This window comes from Aquarana catesbeiana, linkage group LG09 (genome assembly GCF_042186555.1).
Source record: "Aquarana catesbeiana isolate 2022-GZ linkage group LG09, ASM4218655v1, whole genome shotgun sequence".
Classification (NCBI taxonomy): Eukaryota; Metazoa; Chordata; class Amphibia; order Anura; family Ranidae; genus Aquarana; species Aquarana catesbeiana.
In genome coordinates this window covers 284,613,560-284,634,896 of record NC_133332.1, presented here as the reverse complement: position 1 = coordinate 284,634,896, position 21,337 = coordinate 284,613,560, and the positions used below count along the sequence as shown (strand labels likewise).

At 41.0% G+C, this 21,337-nt stretch overlaps 1 protein-coding gene across 3 annotated transcripts in view; it reads left to right on the top strand.

Moving 5' to 3' along the window:
* Positions 1-21,337, top strand: part of NEK6 (NIMA related kinase 6) — a 374,972-nt gene that overhangs the window by 264,380 nt on the left and 89,255 nt on the right. For all 3 annotated transcript variants that reach the window (XM_073600366.1, XM_073600368.1, XM_073600367.1), the window contains exons 6-7: positions 5,660-5,768; positions 13,104-13,211. In XM_073600366.1, the coding sequence (XP_073456467.1) occupies positions 5,660-5,768; positions 13,104-13,211 (217 nt within the window). The remainder of the gene's footprint in view (positions 1-5,659; positions 5,769-13,103; positions 13,212-21,337) is intronic.

Below are 21,337 nucleotides of genomic sequence, written 5' to 3'. Positions count from 1 at the left end.
AGTCTTTCATGGGTTCCTTCCCTCTAGGTAGCTTCTCCTAGCTTTCCCATTCCAATAGTAATATTTCTCAACCCTCTTTTCCATATTTTTAAGTCACTCCCAATAAGGGATGTTTATCACCATATTGCAGTAATTCTTTAAAGATTGTTGTTCACACACTACTCTTTACTCTACTATTGTAATGTTCCCCATCCAGTATATTATAGCAGGTGACAATTATTAGTCTTGAATAAAACTGAGCTATTTTCACCATAGGATAGTCCAGCAATCATATTACCAAGCAATATAAATATACAGTATGCGTGTATATCTATATATGTATATATAGATGTATATCTATATGAATAAAAGCAAAAAAGTCCTTAAATTTCCATAAATTACATGATAAGTAATATGAATATATCAATTAAAATCCACAATAGAAGAAAAATTATAAGAAATTAAGTGTTCAAAGAAGACTCCATAAAAGTGATACACAACCAAGTGAGAATGTTCTCACCCAGTGCTCTCCATAGGAAATCAGGGCAAATATATCCTCTTACCAGATTCTTAGACCTATCATCTACCTACCTACTTGCATCAGTGAGCTTGACCCCTCACTTTAGATATAAGCCACAACTGTTTTTCAACCGCCTTGTGGATGATAGTGATGGAAGTCACCATATAAAACTTGACTGGCCTGCACAGAGTCCTCACCTCAACCTGATAGAACACCTTTGGGATGAATTAGAGCAAAGACTGTGAGCCAGGCCTTCTCGTCCACATCAGTGCCTGACCTCGCAAATGCCTTCTGGAAGAATGGTCAAACAAACATTCCCATAGACAATGGACAGCTTTCCCAGAAGAGTTGAAGCTGTTATAGCTGCAAAGGGTTGGCCAACTCAATATAGATCCCTACAGACTGAGACTGGGATGCCATTAAAGTTCATGTGTGTAAAGGCAGGCATCCCAATATTTTTGGTAATATATATATATATATATATATATATATATATATATATATATATATATACTGTATATATTCACACATTTGTTGTGCCTTTTCTCAATAGATAGTTTAACCACTTAAGCCCCGGACCATTTGGCTGGCCAAAGACCAGAGCACTTTTTGCGATTTGGTACTGCGTCACTTTAACTGTTAATTACGCAGTCGTGCGACGTGGCTCCCAAACAAAATTGACGTCCTTTTTTTCCCACAAACAGAGCTTTCTTTTGGTGGTATTTGATCACCTCTGCGGTTTTTATTTTTTGCGCTATAAACAAAAAAATAGCGACAATTTTGAAAAAAATGCATTATTTTTTACTTTTTGCTATAATAAATATCCCCAAAAAACATATAAAAAACATTTTTTCCTCAGTTTAGGCCGATACATATTCTTCTACATATTTTTGGTAAATAAAAATCGCAATAAGCGTTTATTGATTGGTTTGCGAAAAAGTTATAGCGTTTAGAAAATAGGGGATAGTTTTATGGCATTTTTATTTATTCATTTTTTTTTTATTAGTAATGGCAATGATCAGCGATTTTTATCGTGACTGTGACATTATGGCGGACAGATTGGACAGTTTTGTCACGATTTTGGGACCATTCATTATACAGCGATCAATGCAATTAAAAATGCATTGATTACTGTGTAAATGTGACTGGCAGTGAAGGGGTTAACCACTAGGTGGTGCTGTAGGGGTTAAGTGTGTCCTAGGGAGTGATTCTAACTGTGGGGGGGAGGGGCTGTGTGTGACACAACACTAATCACCGCTCCCGATTACAGGGAGCGGTGATCAGTGACAGAACGGGGGAAATGCTTGTTTACATTAGCATTTCCCTGTTCTTCCTCTCCGTGAGACGATTGCAGGTATCCTCGTGGACATCGTGTCTGCGGGACCTGCAATCACGCTCACGAAGCTCCCCGCGGGCGCGCCCGCAAGCCGCATCTTAAAGGGAAATGTACAGGTACGTGATTCTGCCTGTACGTGCCCTTCTGCTGATGTATATCAGCATAAGGCAGTCGGGAAGTGGTTAAAAGAGAAGTATGGGATTTTTTTATCCCATAATCGTACTTACCTAGGTGGATGCAGCATCGGTCCGATGCTGCATCTGCCCCCCTGCGCCTCTTCACTGAGAACCAAGCCATCAAACACCGCCGATGGCTTGGTTCTCTCACCTCTCCAAGTGGAGAGCTGCTGCCTGTCAGTCAGCATCTTTCCTGCTCTGCTCCTCCACACTCATTGGAGCGCTGAGCTGTGGAAGGATGGGGAGTGGCCATCTCAGTGGCCATATCAGTCCAGGCACCTGGCGGATCCAGACTTCCAGAGTCGGGATGATTCGGTGCCTGGATTGATCTTGGTGACGTCAGCAGAGAGCGGACTTCAGACCACTCTCTGCTGAAAAACGGGTCACAGGAGTGCAAAACAAATTGCACTCCTGTGGCCCATAGGAGCTCAGAATGAGCTCAGGCTGGACTTCTCCTTTTAAATATAAAACTTTTTTAATTTTGGACAGAGAGGAAATGGATTATTGCTATCTGTTTCTCCGTTGTGAAGACTCGCCCTCTCAGTTTGTCCTGTTTACCGTTTTCATAGAAAGTGAAAGTAAAAAAAACCTCCCAAATTTTGGGTTGTCCCCAGAAAAGTAGTAAAGGGGAAATCTTCCAATGAGGATCCTAGTTCTGGTGAATTGGGGGGCCCCAAGGGATTTCCTTGATTTGCAGGGATTTCCGTTCACTTCCTGTCTTGGCTATGGAACAGGGAGTGAAATTAAATCTGCCCAAGGGTGGAAAAAAATGAACCAACAGGGGTTATACCAACAGGCTGAAACTATGAATCAGGCAAAACAGGCAAACAGACATTTTCTTCATGATTGTGCAATTGCTGGGCTTCCTACTATTCAAGTTCTTCAATAGATTTAGTTATACTTGCAGAAAAATTGTTCTATTTACCTTGCATTAGCTGTCATTTCTACTTGCTCTACTTTTTCTTTTTATATAATCTTTGTGAATGATAGGAGGGCCGCTTTAGAAGCTCCAGTGAGCTTTTGGTGTTTTATACAAGCTCATAATGTATTTTTCAGAGTTTGCTCCAGGCGAGTGGTCCATTTGTCACAGTTTGTGGTTCTAAGGCATTAAATATGTTGTTGAAGGTAATTAAGACAAGAGATGCTCATTACAGTGAAAAGGCATCTCCACCTGTCAGAGCGAGTTTTGTTCTACGAAGCTGATTCAGTGGATGTGGTAAATGGGTTAGGTTAGCTCTCAAGGCTGGGGATGGTCTAGAATTGTTTCTGAAGTACTTACTGTGGGACTGTAGTACAAAGAGATTAGTGAAATTATTGGTTTTATAAAGAAGATTAATCATTGCACTTTATTAGCTGTATTGTAAGTTGTATAAGGAAGTTTATTCATTATTGGTGTTTTTTTGAGAAATATGATTCTGTCCTCAAAAGTGTTTGTGTGTAATTTTATACATTCGGTTCTTACTTAAAGCCTGTTTACCTAATACAAAAAAATCAGCACAAGGGATATTACTTACCTTTAATGAAATGTGTTCATTGTGCAGTTGTGTCCTCCTTTTACTGAAATCTTCCTCCTTCAATGCCCCCCCCCCCCCCTACCCCCCATGGTCAGAGAATCATACAGTGGGTTGGGGTTGACAGAATGAATGGGTTATGCTGAGCACTCATCAAAAGTGCCTGACTATGCCCCCTCCTACCACCCAGATCCTCTATTCCCAGTAGTTGTTACTACAGCTTCCATGAATGAAACAATGTTAAAGAAAAAAACTGCACTGGTAGGACAACTAAAAAAGCTGCAACTCAAAAGTGAAATACACACCATACAAATAAGAAACCAAAAAACGAAGCTGCGCTAATAGTGAATGAAATAGGCACAAATGTGATCTAGAGAGCAAGTAAACCTGTTGATTAGTTTGAAATAAAAAATAAATGAAAACCCTACAATGTTGAACTAAAAAAGGGCGATCAAAAATACAGATGCGGTTAAATGCAGTAAACAAATGAATCCTGTGAAAAGTAACCTGTTGAGTGAAACAAAGGTAACCAGTTCAGCAAATAAGTGAATGTCATGAATATTACAATAATGATAAGTGAGCCAACAAATACAGCAGAAAAAATAAAAATGTGTAAAACTTAAATAAGAACTTAAATGAAAATATATGAAAGTCTCTTCCATAATGCTTCCCAGCGGGGAGTAAATGGTGAACCACCCTATGAGGGATCTTCAATATTTCCAAGGACACCGTGAATCCACCACCACATACATTGAAGGCTTTCCAGCTATACGAGCTGTCACAGCTTGTGGCTAATACCCAGCCAAGGCCTTTAAGTCCTCCCGACACCTCCAGTGGCTAGCAAGCCGAGCGTTCCTGAAGACCGAGTAAGTGCCGGGCATTGTCCCTGCGAAACGCGCCAAAACTCCTGCATGGAGTACCTTATATGACCATCTGGGTTGTGTTCATTTGTTACCTTGTATGAAACGTGCTCCTGAGTGTCAGCTCCAAGGACAAAGTCCCTCTGATACCCTTCCAGCATAGTCCAGGGCAAGGATTAGTTACACAGCCCCGTACACACGATGAGATTATCGGACGAATGATCATCCGTTTTTTTTTGCATGCTAATCTCAGATCAAATCTGATGAGTTTACTAAAGTCACGAAAATTCCCGTACGACAGAAAAAAAATTCGAAAGTGATGTTATGTGTTGTAATGCATTTGTATTGCATTTTCGAACGATAGCTATACTGATTAAATGAAAATCGTACGATCTGGCTTCGTACGAAAAAAATTTTTGTGCACGTCCAATAGAATAATATCGGATGAACTGTCATGATTGGCTCTCGAAAGCTCTGTACTAACGATCCGATTATTGTACGATCGATTCGAAAGTGGTATTTTCTGTACAATTTTCTGATTGTGTGTACGGGGCATTACCATAGAAGAGTTCACAGATCCCAGCTCAGTGTGGGAGAAGTTCAAACCTCCTAAATGAAACAATGACTATGAATGGAGGATGAGTGGATGATAGGTCTGTCCCCTCAAATCATAGATTGCATTTCATTGATAGAAACTGTAATAACTACTTCTATGAATGGAGGAGGTGGGCATAGTTAGGCACTCTTGATGAGGGCCTATCACAGCCTCTTAATTCTAATAATTCCTGTCACACTGGTAGAATACAGAGATGGGGTAGGAGGGAGGGGGGGGCATCAGAGGAGGAGGATTTCTGTGAAAGGAGGACACAGAAGCATAAGAAACATCTCACTGAAGGTAAGTAATGTCCCTTGTGCTGATTTTTTTTTTTTTTTTGTTTTGTTTTAGGTAAACATAGGTTTTAATGTATCATTTCTGATTCTTCCCTCACATTTTAAAAGAGAATGTGTGTGTTTTCGGGGGCCATTTTTTCTGCCTTTGACTTTTTTTAGCCATTTATATTTTTAGTTCCTATTTAATGCACACCTTCAGATTTTCAGGGGTTTCTTTTTTTCTGTTATTCATGTTTTTTCCCTTTCTGGTGTCTCACTTCTGCTCTCTGTGAACCCTTCTAGACGTGGTATGCATTAATTTTCCACTTTTTCTCCATTGACCTTTCACCTTTTTTACCTACTTGAACTCTATCTTGTGACAAGGATTGTTTTCCTTCTCTTTACAGTATTTTAAGAAACAGAAGCGATTAATACCAGAGAGAACTGTATGGAAGTATTTTGTGCAGTCGTGCAGTGCCGTGGAACATATGCATTCCCGCCGGATCATGCACAGAGGTAATCTCAATATCCAGCCATGACCTGTTCATCCTGAAGAGTAAACACCTAATCCTGCATGCCTATACAGGAGCACAGCGGCTTCTCTATGCTTACTGCATATAACTACTTATCAAACAGCAACCTCATAGCTTTTTCTAAGCAGACAACAGAACAAATGAATAGTAAATCATAGGCATCAAAACTGGATAACATTAGACTTATTTGTATTATTTATGTTTTTATTAATTGCATTAATGTGCAGGACTGGCATACTGTGCAAAGCTATTAATATTGAAATTGTTCCCCTAAAGTGGAGCTAAACTTACCTTTGTTTAAAGATCCCCATCGGCATATTCTGCGGTGTGCTGATCTTCAGCCATCTTCATTGGCTGATGTGGGATGACATCACTCCTGTGCATGCAGGAATCAGTCATCCCAGCACATAGTGACCGTGCCAGCAAAGTAAGCTATGCCAAAGAAGACAGCAAGTAGGCAAGTAAGTGGATTTTATTGCAGAAGAAACAGTATATGTCTTTTTTGCAATAAAGAGCCTGCCTGCTTGCTGATGGCTACTGTAGAACTTTAGTTCCGCTTTAACAAAATCCCACTGGAACCACAATTCTCTAAATGTAAAAACACTAATGCAGTATTTAGACCTTTGCAGTGCATTGTTGCATGCATTGCAATAAAATAATCAGCAGTCATTTGATGGCTTGACAGTTCCATTGAGATCATGCCTTTTTCGGAAACAGTTAAATCAGTGGGTTTACTGCTTTAAGGCAGCTCATTCATTTTAAATTAGCTGCCATCACATCATAATAGACCTTTATATAGACCCCTAACTTTTTTTCAATGCACTACAACGCACAGGTAGTTCATTTTTGTGTGATTCACTCAAACATAGGTCCACTAAAATCTCACTCCCTCAGCTCATTGGGTTGGTGGAGATGCGATCATGTGACAGCTTTCCACAGGTTTGGGGCAAATTGAATTCAGACTGAGTTCGGATCCAAACCCAGCTCATCCCTAGTCACAAGGACATATAGATAGTTAAAATCTATCTAGAAGGGGCACAGACAGTTATATACATTTGACAGGGATTCTAACCCTTCCCTACTTTGTCCAAAAATGGCTGCACATATACTTTACCTTTTTCCATTACCCTACTCCTATTCTTTGCAAAATGACTTTACTATAACTATAACATTTCTGCCTACTTTTTCTAGTATGCTGTGTCAATGTTGCCCCTTGTCCTATTGCCATTAAAGTGGATGTAAACCCAATGTCATCCTTTCTAAACTACTGCCATAAGTGTTATCTATAAGGATATACATGCCTCCTGCATAATTCTTTACCTGTCAAATGTCTCCCCTCTGTCTGTTATGAGAGCCTAAAAACTGCAGATTCTGTGGGCGGGTCTGTTGTCTGGAGCTCGGTGGGTGGAGTCGTAATGTCAGTAGACTCCCCGCCCCTCTACACTTCCCTTGTCAATATGCATTTTCTTCTGTGTATTTCTAACACTGAACTTCTGCTATGATCTCTAACATCCAGTGAAAAGACAGGAAAGTAACCACATGACTTTAGCATGCCAAATCATGCTGAGGTGCGGAACAGCCAATCCTTGCAGAGCTGCTGAAGAAAGGAGTGGGGGAGGGAATTAAAAAATAATGCATGTCTCTTAGGCTAGTGCACGAGATATGTAAATCACCTGTCACTCACAGCAAGGGGGAGGATTTGACAGGATTTGAAGTTTTTCTCTGTTTGTCAAGATTTATCTCACTGAACAATAAAATAGGATTGCACAGAGCTGGATTAACTCTGTGTGCCAAGACTGGGCACAAATGATAGGAAATCTTATACTCTACATTATGACATAAAAAATAAATAAATACATTTTTCGGGTTTACATCCACTTTAATGTGACATGTATTTTAAAAGTAAAATTCCACCTAAGACCTGGTACTTCAAGGTGTTGGCTATTACCTTTATGAGCCAGAATTACTCCCTCTACATGCTTCCTTGATTAGATTTTCTTTATTACTAGGGCTTCACTTTCTTGATTAATAGGCTACGCCATGCCCACCTGCCCCATGCCCCATGGGAGTACTTTCAATAACCACTACAGTATTCTTACATGACAGCGGATGACAGTTGGGCAAACCAAAGTCTGGAAATGATGGAATACAGGGCCCTAATAACAGTGTAAGACTAAATAAGAGAAGTGTGCAGAAGAGGAATTTCTGGCTAATAAATTCAATAGCAGACACTCCGTGTTATGCAACCATAAAGTCTGCTCACATTCCATAATTAAATGACAAAAATAAATATTGATGGAAAAACCGATTGCAGCTTATTTTTTTTAACTCAGACTTTTATCTGGTGCTAAGACAAGGTCCTCTAGCACCCAAGGAGAAAATGCCAAAGTATGCCCCACTCCTGAGCTGACACAGATGGAGCTTATACAACCACATGTACAGTGGCCAAGGTGCAGATATGAAAGGTGCTATCCACCAGCCCTAGGGTTACCACCTTTTGATCCAAGGACAACTAAAACCTTTTATTTTGTACACTTTACACATACCAGTAAAATTTTAATGAAGGTAGAGCAGGCTTGAATGGAGGAGATGATTTGGATGCCGCACACTGGATGTAGTCAAAAAACTTCACTTTATTGAAAAAATGGGATCATCAAAACAACAAGACTGTCATGCAGAAAGTACAGGTAAGCTGACGCGTTTCGCACTCAGGACTGAGTGCTTACTCATAGCTCTGAGTTATGAGCTATGAGTAAGCACTCAGTCCTGAGTGCGAAACGCGTCAACTTACCTGTACTTTCTGCATGACAGTCTTGTTGTTTTGATGATCCCATTTTTTCAATAAAGTGAAGTTTTTTGACTACATCCAGTGTGCGGCATCCAAATCTTCTCCTCCATTCAAGCCTGCTTTGCCTAGCATTCAGCCAGCACCTGGAACTCTTCTGCTCTGAAACTTCTACTTACACCTGGGTCAGTGTCAGCCTGAGCGGTGGAAACACTCTCTTTGCTTGTCTGCATCTAAAGAAGGTAGAACTGCAGCTTTGGCCACTTCAAAATCAGGCCAATTCTGACATTTCTCACAAACATATAAAAATCAGCATTTTTTTTTTTGCTAAAAATTACTTAGAACGCCTAGATGCTTTACAAGCCACTAACTGCTTGTAAACAAACAAACCAAAACCAGAAGTGGCAAAATCCTTGCTGCTCCTGGTTTTTGATGCCACAGAGAAGGAGAACAACGGAAGATCCTCTCATTCTGTACAATACATCCAATGCAACTGGCCTGGGAAAGGCGGGGGTATTTCCTATGCTTGTAAAAGTGATCAAGCTACTGTATAGCTGCTTGTATTACTTTTACTTTTAAGAGAATCACCAGCTGAGAATATTATCTGGACTGCAGCTACAGCTATGACCCAGATATGAGCACCACTTCCCAAAAACTTTTATATACGTACATTGATCAGAAAGTGGTTAATTCATAAATGAATGGAGAGCAGGACTTGGCTGTCACACCCAGTGACTCCCAGTGTAATCCGAGAGACTGTTTGACACCTTTGTCCAGTTTGACACCTTTGTCCAGCACAATGCAGCAGATGGCCATGGTGATGAGCAAACAAGAAAGCCCCCAACTGCGCACCCCCAGCACTGTGCCAAAAGTGGGTGTTTCTCCTGTATCTGCTTGTCTGTGCTCTGTAGCTGTCAAAAAACCCAAACTGCATCTAAATGGTTGCAATCACAGTTCAGGCAAGAATTTTCCACTCCTCTCCTTCAATTTTCAGAGCAAAGTCTCTCAAGCTCTCTGGTGCCAATAGGGCCACCCACATCTCAAATTTTGAGAGATTCATCAGGAGTTAACCAAAATTCGAGCTGTGTAGGGTCAACATAAAGGGCTATCAAAACTAGTCCAGTACAAAGTTTTGAAGAAGCAAAAATAAAATGAAAGATGAAAAAATAAATCTCTACACGAGCAGTTCTCACCCAGCATGGTGGAGCCAGATATATTTGCAGGATCCACATGTGACAAAGTGGTAAAGTGGTAAATACTAATCTAAAATCACACATAGCTTTAATGATAGTAAATGTATATTTTCTGAAGCTGTGAATATTTATATAATCTACAAATGTCTGCTTTTTGTATAATTAACTTTTGTGTCACTACAGATTTAATTCTGATTTTTACCATTTGATTCATACAGCATACATAACTCTGTGGAGACATTATATATCCTTGCAGTGTTATCTATGCTGCATGAATCAAATTGTAAAAAGCCCAATTAAATCTACTTTAATTCCAGTTTGTACAATATGTGGTTAAGTTATATAGTAAATGCAACTGCAGAACATTGTAGAAATAAAGGAAACAATATTGATTAAACCCATAGCACATTTGTTCCGTATTTAACACTTAATAAAATAATTGCTCAAGATGGAGATTCTTATTTTTATATTAGAACGTTAATACTGCCCTGGTTTCAGGCACTGAAATGTCACAAGTCACCAGCACTGAGCTAGTTAAGAAACTTGTTTTTTGCCGCCGTCTGTTCATCCTGTTACCTCTGAACATTTTTGTTTCATCCAGTCTTTGAAGCTTAGCTCTGATTGGACCTGATGAAACTGTCAGAGGATGATGTGTTTTGATTCCTTGCTGAAGGTCTTTGCACAGCCTAGCTGTGAAGTGTAGAATACAAAAGCATTGATCAGAGTTTTGAATTCATGTTGTGTTTAGGGCATTGGGACACATGACTTCCCTTTTTTGTGAAAGTTACCTGATCAAGCTTGTAATGCTCTTAAAGTGCCTAGAGAGGTTTGTTTCCAAGTCTGCTCTCTCGTATGGAATGGTGCAGAGCAAAGGACAAATCCTTTGGTCAGCATAACATAGCTTTTTTTGAAGTTATAGGGATATCAGAGCACAGGCTTAGAGCCTTACCTTAGTCTTTGTAGAGTTTGAACTTGAAACTGGAAAGGTAGAGAGTTAACATGTTGACAATCGGATCTTGTTAGTCTAAGTTGTCCTGATTAATAAGTGTCCCTTTATTGAGCAGCGCTTCTTAGTTTATGTACTTTACCATCTGATCAATATCTGTTTTGTGATTAGTACTAAATGACAAAGTTGCACAACACAAAGAACAATCCATAGGCAGTTTAGGAGATTTCTTTTCCACTTTTATTTTTTGCAAACACATAACACAAACTCTTATCTCAACCAAGGGTGCAAAAAATAGAGCACAGAAAGTTTCAACCTCCTGGCCAAAAGTTCCAACTGTCAGTTTGCCTATAGAGGTCTGTTTGCATATACAGGTAGTTGAGTTAGGGTGATTTGTTCTTTTGCTGCCTTCCACCACAGTACATGTCTTGCACTCTCTCCCGCATGCTAAGTAGCCCCAGGGGTGGATGCACCATTTGTACTAACTGGGAAAATGCAAGGGCCCACAAAGTGCCCATTGGGCAGCATGTTGTCATGCAGCAAGACCCTCTCTTGCTGTCATCTCTTGCTGGTAATACACATACAGATGCTGCTGTGAAAGCAAAGTAAGTATGAGCTGTCTGCTCCACTCATTCTCTACAGATCCCTCACCTCTGCCATGGCTAGTGGCTGGGAATGCCGTTGTGCTAAATCAAGGTAATCCTGAGAGTTTTTCTTGAAATATGTACTATGATCTCTGCATGCTCTTGAGTTTGTGTAGCCAGGATTGTCAATACAGGTCTATTCAGTCTCTACACATCTGTTGGCCCACTATGGCTGGCGGATAGGGATGCTGATGTGCTGAAACAAGCTACACTATATTGTGAAAAGTATTGGCACACCTGCCTTTGCATGCACATGAACTTTAATGGCATCCCAGTCTTAGTCTGTAGGGTTCAATATTGAGTTGGTCCACCCTCAATAAAGGTCTTTATGGACCTTGCCTTGTGCACTGGTGTGCAGTTATGTTGGAACATCCCAAAACTGTTCCCATAAAGTTGGGAGCATGAAATTGTCCAAAATTTAGTGGCCAAGCCCAACCCCACACCATAATCCCCTCCTCCACCAAATGATTTGGACCAGTGCACAAAGCAAGGTCAATAAAGACATGGATGAGCGAGTTGGGGGGGAGGAACTTGACTGGCCTGCACCTCAGCCCAATAGAACACTTTTGGGATGAATGAGAGGGGAGACTGCGAGCCAGGCCTTCTCGTCCAACACCAATGCCTGACCTCACAAATGCGCTTCTGAAAAAATTGTCAAACATTCCCATAGACACAATCCTAAACCTTGTTGACAGCCTTCCCAGAAGAGTTGAAGCTGTGGGCCAACTCAATATTGAATACTATGGACTAAGACTGGGATGCCATTAAAGTTAATATGCATGTAAAAGGCAGGTGCCCCAATACTTTTGACAATATAGTGTATGTTAAAACAAGCTTTGTGCAGCCAGGATTGTCAACACAGGTCTATGCACTTCATGCATAGACCTGTGAAGACTAGCATGTTTTAGGCCTCATGCACATGGGCATTTGGGGCCTTAGAATGTAAAATTCACATATATACCTGAATTTTCTGTTGCATGGCTCCAGGTGCCCCTGTGCATGAGGCCTTACTACGACAGTATCCCAAACTACTTGTCATGCTAGGGGCAAAGGATGTGTAGAGACTGATTTGAGCGCAATTCTCCTTCTTGCCTTGCTTCCCAAATCCTTGCAAGTGTATTACTGTTATGTTTTATTTAATAAATCAGTATTTATTTACCACATTATGGTTGACTGTGCTCTTCCACTTTTTTCTTTGTCAGTTTATTTGAAGTTCCAGCAACAATTCCATTGAGCTGGCTGCAACACTTAGTACTAGTGCTATGTTGTATAGTTGATTTTCTGGGACTACATTTGCTTTATTTTCTATTTCTATTCTATAAATAAAAACACTTCACTATTCCTATATTTTATATATATGTGTGTTACTTGAGCACCACTTTACGTGGCTTTTGTCTCATTTCTAAGAAGCTCCTAAAGCATTCTTGCCTTCACGTTTATTGAGCCCAACAGTTGCATTTATGCTATGGTTTGTACTGGATACTGGATAATAAAAGTGTTGGACTATTTGTCAGATTTGTGTTTTGGGATGAAAATTGTGTTAGAGGAACAATCAGTATTGCACAAAAAGAAAAAAGTAGGTAGGTGAGAAATCTATGCCATTGTTAATAAAACTGATGCTTGGATTTCTTGGTACATTATCAATGCTTCCTGTCCTTAAGCACATTAAACAACTGTACAAGGGGCCAATTTATATTTTAATTTTACAAAATATGGTCATGTTAAACTAATTTTTACTACTTTCCTACAGATATAAAACCTGCTAACGTCTTTATCACAGCAACAGGAGTTGTGAAATTAGGAGACCTTGGACTTGGTCGGTTCTTCAGCTCCAAAACCACCGCGGCACATTCCTTGGGTATAAAGCTATCTTATATTTCCTCCTACATGTTTTAACACTGACAACATTCTTCAATGATCATTTTAATTTTGTCTTTTTGTCTGTGCTGCTCATAGGTTTCTAAGCAGTAGCATAACTACAGATCATTGGGCTCCATAGCAAAATTTTGATTGAGCTCCACAGCTACCTCTCTACTGTCACTGATGTTACCATAAAGTATGGCTATATCATGGCCAGGTAACAGGAGAGTTGTCAGCATAGTCAGTACATTACTAGAGACCAGAGCCGTGGACAGACGTTGTCAGGGAAGATGGGCATTAGTGCAGGGAATTTACTTTTAACATTAATTTTCCAGCTGACTATTCTGTCCTCAGTAGCTTACCTGTCTTTTTTTTATTTTTATTCTTTATTTAAGGTATGCAACATGACAATGTAGTATGACATGACAGTCCGCTCTCAATGATAACCATCAACAGTAATGCAATAAACAAGTACAAACAGGGGGTTTAAAGACAGAGTTTAAGCCATAGACCAGGTTCCTTCCAGTTGGCCGTGGAATCCACGGTGAGTACAATGCCTTAAAAAAGTATTCACACCCTTTGAAATTTTCCACATTTTGTCATTTTACAACCAAAAAGTAAATGTATTTTATTGGGATTTTATGTGATAGATCAACACAAAGTGGCCCATAATTGTGAAGTAGAAGGAATGATAAATGGTTTTCCAAATTGTTTACAAATAAATATCTGAAAAGTGTGGTGTGTATTTGTATTCAGCCCCCTTTACTCTGATACCCCTAACTAAATTGTAGTGGAACCAATTGCTTACAGAATTAGTAAATAGAGTGCACCTGTGTGTAATTTAATCTCAGTATAAATACAGCTGTTCTGTGAAGCGCTCAGAGCTTTGTTAGAGAACCTTAGTGAACAAACAGCATCACGAAGGCCAAGGAACACACCAGACAGGTCAGGGATAAAGTTGTGGAGAAGTTTAAAGCAGCGGTTAGGTTATAAAAAAATATCCCAAGCTTTGAACATATCACAGGGCACTGTTAAATCCATCAACCGAAAATGTATGGCACGACTGCAAACCTACCAAGACATGGCCGTCCACCTAAGCTAGAGGCCAGGCAAGGAGAGCATTAATCAGAGAAGCAGCCAAGAGGTGACTCTGGAGGAGCTGCAGAGATCCACAGCTCAGGTGGGAGAATCTGTCCACAGACAGGACAACTATTAGTCATGCACTCCACAAATCTGGCATTTATGAAAGAGTAGTAAGAAGAAAGTCATTGTTGAAAGAAAGCCATAAGAAATCCTGTTTGCAGTTTGCAAAAATAGACATGTGGAAGAAGGTGATCTGGTCAGCTAAGACCAAAATTGAACTTTTTGGCCTAAAAGCAAAATGTTATGTGTGCTGGAAAACTAACTGCACATCACCCTGAACACACTATCCCCACCATGAAACATGGTGGTGGCAGCATCATGTTGTGGGGATGCTTTTCTTCAGCAGGGACAGGTCGGAGTTGATGGGAAGTTGGATGGAACCAAATACAGGGCAATCATATTCCGTGTACACACGGGTGGACTTTTCGGCATCAAAGGTCCGACGGACTTCCGACGGACTTTCAAACAAACGGATTTGCTTACACATGATCACACCAAAGTCCAACGCATTCGTACGTGATGATGTACGACCGGACTAAAATAAGGAAGTTGATGGCCAGTAGCCAATAGCTGCCCTAGTGTCGGTTTTCGTCTGTCAGACTAGCATACAGACAAGCGGATTTTTTGACCGGACTCGAGTCCGTCGGAAAGATTTGAAACATGTTCCAAATCTAAAGTCCGTCTGATTTTCGACCGAAAAAGTCCGCTGCAGGTCCGATGAAGCCCACACACGGTCAGATTGTCCGATGGATTCGTCCCGTCGGACCAGTCCGGTCGAAAAGTCCGCCCGTGTGTACACGGCATTAGAAGAAAACCTGTTAGAGTCTGCAAAAGACTTGAGACTGGGGCAGAGTTTCACCTTCCAGCAGGACAATGACCTTAAAAATACAGCCAGAGCTAAAATGGAATGGTTTAGATCAGGGGTCTCCAAACTTTCTAAAGAAAGGGTCAGTTTACGGTCCTCCAGACTTTAGGGGGGCCAGACTGTGCCCAGTGGGAGTAAACATTACCTGATCTTTGGTATTAGGGGGAGAAATAGTTGATGTCAGTGGGGAGAATAGTGCCCCAGCATTGGTGTCAGTGGAAGGAATTGTGCCCCATTGTTGGTGTCAGCAGCAGGAATTATGCCCAATTGTTGGTGTCAGTGGCAAAAAGAATTCTTCGAGGGCCGAATAAAGGCAAGCAAAGGACCACATCTGGCCCCAGGGCCGCAGTTTTGAGACCATTGGTTTAGATTAAAGCATAGTCATGTTAGAAAGGTCCAGTCAAAGTCCAGACCTAAATCCAATTGAGAATCTGTAGCAAGACTTGAAAATTGCTGTTCACAGACGCTCTCCATCCAATCTGACAGAGCTTGAGCTATTTTGCAAAGAAGAATGGGCAAAAATGCACTCTCTAGATGTGCAAAGCTGGTAGAGACACCCCAAAAAGACTTGCAGCTGTAATTGTGGTGGTTCTACAAAGTATTGATTTAGGAGGCTGAATATACTTTTCAGATATTTATTTGTAAAACATTTTGAAAACTGTATCATTTTCCTTCCACTTCACAATTATGTGCCACTTTGTGTTGGTCTATCACATAAAATTACAATAAAATACATTTACTTTTTTGGTTGTAAAATGACAAAATGTGGAAAATGTCAAGGGGTATGAATACTTTTTCAAGGCACTGCATATCCTGTGTTGTGGAGGAAGTCACATAGAAAAACATGACTGCCAAGTACATACTGAGAAAATGGCACAGGCTGGTAGGCACAAAACTACCATGAGGTGGGGTGGGGGGTTAATTAAAAACCTTATATGGTATAGGGCAGCCATGTCCAAGCCCCAAAGCAGTTACAACAAAGGTCAGCGCATAGCAAGTAGTGTTTTTCTTAATTTTGAGAGATAGAAGTCAGCACGCAAGGTGTCTAGGAAAAACGCAGTAACTATATAACTATGTGGTGAAGAAAAAAGGGAAAGGAAAAGGGAAGGGAAGGTGGGGAGCATCAGCAGGGTCGACGGACCAAAAAGTCTGATTCCCATAGGGGAGTAATCTCAGTGTAGGAGTAGGTCAAATATTCATCTGAGAAATAAAACAAGTCCCAGTACAGCCATTGTGCATTGTGTTCCTCCATCTTGTCCCTGAGGGCAGGGGTCAAGTGTTCCATCTGTTGAATATCGCTCACTCTGGCTAACCATTGCCATACCATAGGTGGGGATTGTTGTTTCCACATGCTGGGGATGCATGCCCTGGCAGCATTCAGAAGATGTTTCAACAAAGACTTACGGTATCTCTTACTAGACATATGGGTTAAGTTAAGGAGCACTGCGGCTGCGTTGTCAAAAAGAGAGATGTCCATAAGTTACCTGTCTTTTTTAGCATTTCAGATCTCAGGGCCTCAGTCTAAATCCTAAGCCATCCAACCCCTTCCATTACCCTAGAAGGCAAGTGCTGAAAGAGGTGGTGTAGTAGTCAGTTAAAAAACAAAAAGTAGTTGCATTATAAAAAAAGAACCATCACAATTTTTATATTATGATATAATTGTTAGTACTCCTGCACTTGTCTCTACACACAAAGATTTTATATGTTAAAATTGTATTGTCTTAACAATGGTGCTCCTTCAACCCCCAGGACCCATAGCAGCCATGTGGGCTGCTATGGCCATTGTTGCACCACTGGTTCTAAGAGATCTCCCTTGCAAAACAGATTTCACTATAGCCAAACATCTTTTTATTATTTTCTGAGATTTATTTCATAGACATGACATTCATTGTTTTCTGTGTTTATGCAAAACAGACGTGTTGAAAGGGCAATCTATTGTCAAAATGTGTGTGCCAAAATCTAGCAAACTGTTTAACTGGGCAATGGTGTATTTGCTGCCCTGGATGTTTGTAGCGCCGGCATGTAAAACTAAAAAAAAGTCTGCTCTATCTGCGTGCATTTTATTTTTCAAGCCTCTGCGCTCTTTGTTATTAGAAAATAGTTAACATATGAGCAACTCCATCATTTTTCTAGAAAATGACAACCCTTGACCACCTACCTAAGAAATTGATAGAGATTTGAAAATCTAAGCTGCAGTTTATTATTTTGAAATTTGTATGTCCCCAACCTTGCAAAAGAAATATGCAATTGCAATGAGTGTGTTCTTGATACAAACATGCTCAAAAGTTTTTTAATAGGACAGAGCGCCTACGTTTAAATAGTTAAGTTATCAAGTATAAAGTACCATCATCCCAACAATCTACTACAAAAGAAGGCAGGGAGTAGGGAGTGCCGCAGTTCGCTGCTTCTGTCGGCAGGTGTCCCAACCCCCCACACACAGGGAAAAACACAGGGGACTATTTCGGTACTGAAGGTAGTAGGGTATTAGTACAAAAGGGTGAAGAGGAGATAATAGGATAAAAACTATATTTTTAATAGAAATCCATTTTAAAAGAATGTATATAACACAATAATGCAATGACATATACAGTTGCAATACAGGACAAGGCAATATATACAACCGCATGAATTGCATCCAGTGGTAACAGAGATTGTAACAATGACTTGGATTCTCGACCGGTTTCGCGGTATTCACCGCTTCCTCAGGAGAGTAAAGTCCGCTCAGGTATTCTCTGTAGATATAAGGGGCCCCATACAATTCCCCCTGCGACGAACACAGGGGATAACAGAACAGCCTCCCTGCAACGTGGTCAGCGAGGGCGGTGAAATACAGTGAAAAGGGAGCATACAATGGTAAGGATCGGGGGGTACAATCGTTTAAACGATCCAAGCGCTCATGAAAGCTCCACACAGCTGGGGTCACTGATATGTGCAAAAAGGGATAATGGCCATAGCAGCCAGATGCTGCTTCTCGTTGAGCGCCACGTCAGAGGACTGTAGGCATGTAAAACTAAAAAAAAGTCTGCTCTATCTGCGTGCATTTTATTTTTCAAGCCTCTGCGCTCTTTGTTATTAGAAAATAGTTAACATATGAGCAACTCCATCATTTTTCTAGAAAATGACAACCCTTGACCACCTACCTAAGAAATTGATAGAGATTTGAAAATCTAAGCTGCAGTTTATTATTTTGAAATTTGTATGTCCCCAACCTTGCAAAAGAAATATGCAATTGCAATGAGTGTGTTCTTGATACAAACATGCTCAAAAGTTTTTTCTCAATTGGATATAAAAACTTGTGTATAGGTGCATATCAAAATTTACTGATGACAAGAGGCATTTGTGAAATGTTTAGATCACTGTAATACTTTTTTTGAGTTTTTAGTGAATCTTAGCAAGTTTTAAAACTCAACATGAAACAGCTATATATGCTGTTGAAATGCATATACTGAATGTGAACTGCTGTTCTTGTTAAAAGTTTAAAAATCTATTTAACCAGTATTTTGTTACAAGATTTTTGCCACACAATATAGCCAATTCTGTGACCTAATTTGCTTTTATTGCAGTTAAAGTTAAACTCTAGGCAGATATAAGACATACATTATTGCAGCTTTGTAATCATTATTTCATCATTAAATGTTTTTAACATGCAAACAGTGCAATGACTGATATTAGCCTCTTGCAATCTCTGTATAGCAGAGCTGGAGTGTGAAAAAAAAAGCAATACAAAGAGTCAATCAGTTTTTATTAGGGCTGGGAAAATTAAAGATTGATTCCTCGATTAATCGTTAATTTTTTTGATCGATCAAAATTATTTTGATCGGTACTCACCTCTCCGCCGGCTTCCAGGTCTTCAAGGAGTTCTGTCGGAGATCTGGTGACATCACGAACATCACCGGACTCCTCCCCCCTTCCTCAAGTGCCTCCGTCTGCTAATGAAGGGAAGGGGGAGGAGTCCGGTGACGTTGATGTCTGTGAAATCATAAATTGAGGAAGACAGATCCTAACGATTCAGATAAACATCTATGTAAATCCTGGACTTGGCTATGAAAATCAACATATCTAAGGGCTTTCCAGGCTGTAAGTCAGTTTGATGATGACCTGCCATTGATTGGTTATCCAGCAATCAAGAAACATTTATGATGAGGGCACTTTTTTTCCAAAGAGCTGACACTTTGCTGTCTCAGCAGGTGATGGATGTCTCCTGGCTCTTCATCGGTCCCCCTGATGCACAACGGTGCTATTTAAATAGACTGTAGGCTGATGACATAGCCCCGCCCCGCTGAGGAAGTTCTGATTGAACGTAACGCGTACGGGGGGAGGAGCTACGTATGATGTCAGCTAAAAGTAGTTGGATCTGTATGTGCGTTATAATTAATCGAAATTAGTCGATTAATCGATTTTAAAAAATCGATTAACACGAAAATTTTAATCAGAAACAGCCCTAGTTTTTATGCTGACAAAAAGAATGCGGATAGGAAGAGAAAGCAGAGCAGCAGAAAGATGAGCTCATCAATGTTGCCTATTCTACTTTTACTGTTCAGTCACAGGCTGGGGCAGATTATGGACAATTTAGGCTCAGAGGAATTGGGTTGAATCATGCTGGCCATCAGAGGTCCATCCAGTGTTACAGAAAAAGTACTGTAGGGGAAAACTAAATTAGAGAGAGTGAATCTTCCTAATGGGGATGCAAACAGCAAGAAAAACCCTGTATATGAAATGCATAGAAAGAAGCTTCAGGTGTCAGCCAACATATGATTTCACAAAAAAATGTAGAAAAGTTTTATTGAAAATTTTATAAAAAAGAGAATGCGAAAAAAGCCACTGACTAAGACTACAGTTTAGGCAATAGTGAGTTGGAAAGTTTGTAGACTCTTTCTAGATATGAATCTATTAGTATATAACTGACTGACAAAGGTGAAAACATAATGATTAAAATCATACTGAAATATGACCAAATGCACAAGAAAATATTAAAGAAAAAAGACTGGTATGTCAAAATGTCACAAAAAACTCTCGCAAAATATCAAAGGAAAATTTTATTTCAGTGGATTTAGTAATTGAAAATCATAAAGACAATGCCCTATTCCTTAACATAATTAACCCTACTGAACCCACTTTTCTCATTCGTTCATTGACAGACACAGCCTTCTTTATTTAGAACAGTAGGGTTATATCATCTCCGCAGGAATAGGACTAGGCAGAACAAAAAAACAACCCCTGGCTACGCCCATGGGCTGTCCTCCGTCAGTATATAACCCCCTCCCTACTTAGTTCCCTGCTGGGATCTCTGGTCCTGGGAAATTTTTTGTTGTTTCTTATTTTCTCTTTTTCCTGGATTTTTTCCGGTGAGATCTACAATCAACTGCCGGGCTGGGCGACGGGTTGGACCCTTGATCCAGTGGTCACCCCAGTCTGGCCAGCGAGCGCTAGGTCGGCCGCAACATAGCCCCATTGGACAGGGGCTGGCCCTGCGAGTTAAACGTCTTGCGAGGTCGCATACGACCGGGTCTCAGCCTGTGTCGTAGTGTTCCTCATGGCCGGTAGCCCCCCACTTGGGTGGCGAGGAGGATCTGTCTGGGAGCGTCACCCATGCTTTTTTGCTGGAGAGGTAAGGGGTCCCCTCCTCTCCTTCCCCGGAGTGGTGTGGGGCGCGGGTACTCCCTGGGGTGGTCAGTCCCTCCAGGGTTCTCCTCCACCCCCCTTCCTCCTCCCCCCATCCCGAGTGAGGCCCAGGCTCTCGGCCTAGAGGCTTTGGGACATGGTTCCCTTTTTCCACCTTCAGGTGTTACTGGGGGGCATCCAGGGTTGGGCCTGGGAGGTGAGTGGTTTCCGTAATTTAGGCCACGGCTCTGTGGCCTACCAGCTGGGGGGCCGCTCTCGCGACCGGTGGCCAAAAATTTAGGCTGCAGCTTTGCTGCCTACCGCACTCACAGCCGGCGGCCGTAAATTTAGGCTGCGGCTTTGCTGCCTACCGCACTCACGACCGGCGGCCGTAAATTTAGGCTGCGGCTTGTCGGCCTACTGGCTTGGAGGTCTGAAAGTTTAGGCCTGTGGCCTACCGACCGGCTGTCCGGTCGGGCGGTCCGGTCCCACCCAGGGCCGCACGTTTGCGGCAA